The sequence below is a fragment of the Lissotriton vulgaris genome, chromosome 8 (genome assembly GCF_964263255.1).
Source record: "Lissotriton vulgaris chromosome 8, aLisVul1.2, whole genome shotgun sequence".
Classification (NCBI taxonomy): domain Eukaryota; kingdom Metazoa; phylum Chordata; class Amphibia; order Caudata; family Salamandridae; genus Lissotriton; species Lissotriton vulgaris.
Window position 1 is genome coordinate 626,651,859 of NC_141696.1, and position 7,142 is coordinate 626,659,000.

Genomic DNA, 7,142 nt, shown 5'->3' on the forward strand with positions numbered 1-7,142 from the left:
TAAGTGGGTCACTCCAGTTGATTAGACGGGCCGGATGTGGCCCGGGGGTCGTAGTTTGGGGACCCCTGGTTTAGGTAGACAATGGAAAACAGCAAAGGGAGAATAATCAGGGTAACAGTGGGACAATATACAACCGGGGCAAGATGAAATTAAGGTTGACACCCGGTAGGGCAATATACATCAAGATCAAACAAAACAATATGACATGCGACAATGGGTCGCAACTAACTTTCATTACAAATGCTTTCAATATTAAATAATGTATATGAAATGTTAAATAGATATAGCATTTCAATAAGAACCAATGTTCTTTTACCCATATAAATATACAGATAAATAAATAGATCATTAAATATTTGAAGAGTATTAAAGATAAAATACCATAAACAATATAGACATCATATTATAAATTTAAATAACTTGAATAAATAAATACATACATGTTCATTATTTAAAAATTGTTTTCCAAAATGCCCTGAAGTATTAAAAGACAATTTCTTTGTAAGTGGTTGAGTCCATGCTTAAATGCATTTTGGTTTTTCCCTCATCTTTTCTACTGTATGATTTTTTCTAATACCCGTACCCCAGGAAACTGTCCTAAAATGGCCCCCCCAAGTTCCGTCTATTCCTACTATGTGACTTTATTAATTTAAAGTGCTTGTGCTCTCCTAACAGTAAGCATACCCAATCTAACTTGCGGCAACACAGCATTTTATCGACAGATATTTAGGTGCTCTTAGAACTAAAAAAAACTCTATACTTATGGTTATGGTCGGTTTGGAGGCCTCTATTCCTTAAGGTTAAATACCCTTGCAGCTTCTCTCATTAATGATGAATTGCCCCTCCAACATTCTTCCTGATTTTGAATTCTCTATTCTCCCCTATTCTATCATTTGATTGCACTGACGGGTATCTAATTTAATGCAAGGATTAATTAAAGGATCTAATGAATCCTGAATATCATTATAGACAAGTATACAAATCCTCCATTGTGTTTAAACCTCCTGGGGCCTTGCTGTCAAAGTTTAGGATGTACCTGGTTTCTAGTTTCCTGAGTTGTCCTTCTCTGTCACCTCCCCTTCTTTTAATGGGAATGATGTCAATGAGGTAATATGTGAAGTGCTTGAAATTACTTTCATGTACTTCCTTGAAATGCGCTAGCTACTGGGTACGTTTGGTCATAATTATTAATGGCCCTGATGTGTTGCAAAATTCTTTATGTGCACTGGAAGCTTAGCATTCCAGAATATATATGGCATATTTGGTTTTACAGTTGAGTGGCTGATGTTAAATTCTTTCTCACTGAAAGCCATCTTATATGTTTTCTTATTTATGCCATATCGGCATGACTTGCAACTTTTGCATTTTGTAAATCCATTTTGTACCCACCATTTTCTTTGGTCATTTACTTCTGGCCTGCTGCTTACTAGGCTATTGTGCATGGAAGATGCTCTTCTGTATGTGACTGCCAAGTTTGGTGGTAGTTTGACCCCTATAACTGGGTCACTCCTCACAATAGGCCAGTTGCGCTGCATGATCTTTTTTAATCTCTTTTTGTTGAGCATTGTACGCTAAAATTAACCTTACTTCAATAGGGTGTTGTTCTTCAATGTGGTCTCTTATCTTTTTGGTTTTTAATAGAAGGCATCTGTCTTGGTTCTGTGAATTAGAGATTGCAGGTTCTATTGTCTTTCTTGAGTACCCTTGAGATATGAATCTTTTCTTGCTTTCCTGCTGTGCTAACGCTAAGACTATGGGGTTGCTGCAGACTCTTTTGAGTCGCAACATTTCCCCATAGGGAATGCTTTCAACAAGGTGCCTAGGGCAGAAGTACTGCCTGCTCCTGTCACCAGCGAGACCCCTATTGCACCGACGGATCAAGAACCCCAAGGTCCTGCTGCTAACAGTCACTGAGCAGATTCGGAGGGGCCCAACGGAGTGGAGGCTTACCGGGAGCCGAGAGAACACGACTGTGTGCACAGTTCTAACCCGGTATAGCGGCGACACACGGGGGAGCTGGCAGCGCTTCGCCCCCACGGACGCTGCATTGGGGCACCCCTGGGGAAAGCAGACGTATTGTGAGATCGCCCTCTCGGGGCACGGTCCGCCATTTTGGAAGTACGGACGGGCAGTAAGCTCTGTGGTGCGGGACGTCCCGGCGGGCGCTGCTGCGCTCAATTAAGAGAATGGTATCCAGCTGACTTTGCCACTGGATTCAAGCAAGCCGGCTGAAGTCGGCTGAAATGCCAGAAACTGGTCCTCTGAAGCTTGTTTCTGGTCCAGGGAAGGCATGGCTTGGTAGTTCGGGCTGGACTGTTCCCATGAGGCACAGGGTCAGACTGATTTGCATATGGCCATGTCTGAACTGAGGTGGCAGAGTGGGCTAAAGAACGGTGATGGATTAAACCCAGATCTGTTGACTGGGTGTGAGTGTTTGATTGGTTCAGATGCTCCGTCCATCACCACCCCCTTTTGCACCACTTTATTCGCCATAAGTTGGCAGAGTATGCTCAGACGTGAGTCCCTTGCTCACTTTGCCACTGGATTCAAGCAAGCCGGGCTGAAGACGGCTGAAATGCCAGAAACCGGTCCTCGGAAGCTTGTTTCCGGTCCAGGGAAGGCATGGCTTGGCAGTTCGGGCTGGACTGTTCCCATGAGGCACAGGGTCAGACTGATTTGCATATGGCCATGTCTGAACTGGGGTGGCAGAGTGGGCTAAAGAACGGTGATGGATTAAACCCAGATTTGTTGACTGGGTGTGAGTGTTTGATTTGTTCAGATGCTCCGTCCATCACCACCCCCTTTTGTACAGATGTGATTTTTAAAGCATTCCACGATTATACTTTAGTTAAATGACATTTGTAAGTGGGTCAGAATAAAAAGTGAAGGGTCGCCCCTTACTTAATCCTTTTTATTTTAGGTTGGCGCAAGATAAATTAGTGTTGTCCACTTTTCTCATGGATGACTTGTCTTTTTTTCAGTTCCGTCATGAAGATTAGATGGTCGGCACCAGAATGTATGTTGGTGTAAAGGACACTCCCAATTCTGACTCTTTGAACTGACTCTAATGACTATAGTGGCTTTCCTATAGATTCATCATTGTTCTGTTTTGCGAGTCTGTAATAGCGATTATTAAGGAATCGCTATTACAGACTCGCAAAACGGGATTCATGTAGAAATCGCAATAATTATTGCGATTTCTACAGCTTCCTTATTTGCGATTAGCTAATTGCTAATCGCAAATAAGGAATAAATCCCCATTCATTCCTATGGGCCTAAAGGCCCATAGAAATGAATGGGAAGACATATCAATGTGCGAATCGCTATTAGCGATTCGCATGTTGAGTTTGCGATTTCAAGGGTGCAGGGGTGTCCAAAGGACACCCTGTTGCACCTTTGAAATGATATTGGATGCTGGTGTTACGCACACACATGTCTCAAGGACATGTGTGTGTGTAACATACAACTTAGAAAAATGCACTTAAGTGCATTTTTCTAAGTTTCCGCTATTTACCACGAGGTTTGACTTCGCGGTAAGTAGCGGCCCAAAATTGCGAATTCGCAATTTTTAAATGCTTCATGAATTGCATTTAAGGAATCTCATATTGAGATTCCTTAAATGCAATTCCTCGCAAATTTGCGAATTCTATAATTGCGATTTTTGCATTTGGGATGATGAATTATTATTGTATTTTTAGACAACTGTGCTAAGTGTGCTTTTATGGCCTATTGAATAGTGGCGAAACATTGGGAATTTGGAGTCTTCAAAATTGTTCTGTCATGACGTGCAGAGACTTTTGATAACCTATTCTACTGTACTCATAAACCTTTTATTATATGGTCACTGCTGCTGACTGAGCATTGGTGTAACTGGGCTGCTGTCTGAGGGTGATCTCTGTGTAAAATCCAATAGCATTGCTCGATGATCTTGTAAGATTATCACTGTCAGTCATAATACATATCTCAAAATCTTCATGGAAGAGGCTGAATAAAAAAGTAAAGCGAAGAAAGATGCCATATATTTTGAAAAATGATGCGACCTTGCATTACTGCCTGGAAAATATAGACATTTAGCAAACCTTAAGGGGCAGTATGGTGTCTATCGATTGTTTTGCAATAACTTTCTCCGCGTTTTTCACTGCATTCAAAGTTCTCCAGCCGCACCTGCTTTTAGTGTTTATCATTTCCAAGTGTTCAGATTCAATGGATAGTAAATGAGTCTCAGAGGAGGAATTGACAGTCCATTTACCTGAGGCATTTTGAGTGTGTCTCTGGCGCTTGGTTCTCCAGACGCTGTAACTGGTGACCTCAAAATGGCACTAAAATTGGGATGTAGTTCCAGGGAGCCACTGTTATTTCCAGTCACTTACAGAGAGAAAGAGCTTTGTGATTGTATAGATACCAATGTCCCCATGCTGCTTACTATAACTATTTTATTGTCCAACGCAATATTTGTATAGATGTTGCCCTACTGTTTGCGCCACTAGTCTGAGTATTCTTCTCCTGTATTTCCTGCGGTATCTATAATGGTTCTTGCACAATTTATATATATTTTTTCTATATGGAATTGGCATGGTTAACAGTGGTCCCTTCTTAGAGTGTGTATTACTATTTACTTTTATTAGGTGAGGACTAAGACCCAATACATGTGGGGTAATTATACCCACAAACCTTTAGACCTGATCACACAGTTTGTGTTACAGAGTTCAAGGGCTGTTTATAAAGGTAACTGTGAGTAATTTACACATGTACGTTTACTCCTGCAGTTTTTAGTAACTTTACTGCTTTTGGCTATTCAGCATTTATAAGGGTAAAGTTAATCAAAAGTGTAGACTTGCATGTCTCCACCTCCTGAAACCGAGGTTTTTTTAACAGTTTACTTTTTTACTAACACCTAATTCAAAATATATATATATATTTTTACTTTAGGTCAGTTTTTTAAAATAAATTAAACTTCTAAAAAAAACTTTCTTAAATGTAATATATTCAAAATATTTAAATTTAAAATTTAATTTAGGTTATTTGTGCTGTAACGTATTTGTTCTATATTCAAAATAAATATATAAAATTAACTCACTATAATAATTAGCATGTAAGCATTTTTACTAATGTCTTTCAAGTACATTTTATTTTATTTTACCCTGTTCTTTACCATAGCGAGCTCTATTTCTCCACGTTCAGCAAGTGTTGAAGGGGAGGAAAATAAGAGGTGGTCCTTTTTTATATGGTGCCCAACCTCCACAATGTATACAGATTTCACTGCGCAACAGGTAGTCACTCATGGGGCAATGAATAGTGAATTCACCACAGAAAAATGAACCCATTATGACCCCGGCTGTGCTCCTTATGGCCTCATCAGGGCACTTTCTTTCAAAAAAAATTACATATATGTAAGCATATTGTTAATGGAAAAGGTTTGATATAAATATCATTGGGTTATAATATTGGAGTTTATTTACAGCATAGGTGTTGTATGTCCTTAGTCAGGAAGCTGGAGTTTGATCAATATATAAGCAGGGGCCTCCAGAGTTACGCTATTGCTATGACTCATTATTCAAGCAAACAGTTCAAACTTTGTCTAGGATACAGGCATATTGGCATATTGGCTGTGTCCTCAAGTCAAGTATGCTAATGTTTCAGAGCCAAGGACCTGACATTCAAGGATTCTAGCCAAAGTTTTTTCCCTTCTTCATTGAAGATTGCATATTTCTAGATATGGTTTTCCTGGTTGGCGTGTATTCCTAAGCCATGCTGTAGAAGACTTTCTACCAACAGGTGCAGAAGAATTCTATTGCGAACTCTATAAGGATCCAATAGAGATGCTTTGCCTCCTGCACTTTCATATGCACTTTCCCTTTTCATGACTAACACCTCAATGACTACCTACCTTTGTAAATCAGATATATTGAAATGAGCTCCTGGGCTATAGCTGGAATTTTAAGGATGTGTGCAGTTACTTGCAAATGCCTTTGAAAGGTTGCTAGATTAATCTTTATTTATCCTATCTTTGTTCATCCTCAGGGACAACATTCAGAGACTGTGCATCATGCAAATCAAAGTAACTTAATAGATGTTGATGGCAGTGGAACTTCACCAGAACAAGAAATGAATACTCATGATATTCTGTCAGACGAAGATTGGGAAGAAGAAGCAGAGAAGTTGTACGTTTGGACTCAGGAGTTAACCTTCGAAGAGGGTTGACTACCTTCCTCACTGGCTGATCCATGAATAAAATCTTTTCCCTTATTCTATCTAGTGCTCTCTCTCTTTCTTTCCTTACTTCTCTCTTTCCTCTGTCTCCTTCCTCTACAAGTGTGTTTGTGTGTGTATTTCAATATTGCATTAGTTTGCTTTTTTCTGATTTGGGCATGTTAGCCTGGATTGGAATTAGTTAGAAATAGAATTCATACTGCTATGAACGACTACAATTACCAGACAGAAAGATATATAGATAAACACTCATAAAGCGCACTTCTTAACTAGAGTTGCACTAAACATTGTTTCATGTCACAGGTCCTTGGTTTTTTTTTCAAAGCGTTCAGCTTCATGCTATTTGTCTGTTAGTTTTTATCATAGTATAATTTGCAATGAAAGTCCAAAGATGTGGCATTCTTGGAATGGCAGCAGTCGAGATGCCAAATGTGATGGGTCTTATCCAGCTTCTGTTATCCCTCAAATTCTGCCACCTGCCCCTTACATCGACCCTCGTTAAACCATTAAGCACTGGGTGTTGCTATGCTTTGAAGGCTTCTGCTTCTCTCAGGGCAATAGGGCTTCTTCCCCTCATTAGAATGCTAACCTCACCACCTTCCCGCAAGTTCATGGGATTATGGTACAGAGCATCAGGCTCGTAGGTAGGACTGAATTTGGTCTCGGACAGTATCTATACTCATTCTGTCTTCTTACTCTATCTCTTTCCTACCCTGTCCACCTATATTTGCCCTCGCTCAACCTTTTTTCTCACTTTTTGCAGTGCCTCCCCTTTCTTTTTGTGTCTATCATCCCCATGCCTCTGCCCCTCTTGGTCTCTGGCACTACTTGTAGGAGAGTAGGGTCTGCTATCCTATGGTCACCCCAAATTTTTGCTTTTTGCTTCACTGGTTTATGACTTAATGTGGCTGTGGGCCTGCTAATCAGACCCA

General features: G+C 40.2%; 1 protein-coding gene across 1 annotated transcript in view; it reads left to right on the forward strand.

Annotated features, from left to right (window-relative positions):
- C8HXorf58 (chromosome 8 CXorf58 homolog) overlaps positions 1-6,917 on the forward strand; it is a 767,449-nt gene extending 760,532 nt beyond the window's left edge. The window contains exon 9 of the mRNA XM_086933357.1: positions 6,022-6,917. Within this exon, the coding sequence (XP_086789483.1) occupies positions 6,022-6,201 (180 nt within the window). The 3' untranslated portion in view covers positions 6,202-6,917. The remainder of the gene's footprint in view (positions 1-6,021) is intronic.
- Positions 6,918-7,142: the final 225 nt, after the last annotated feature.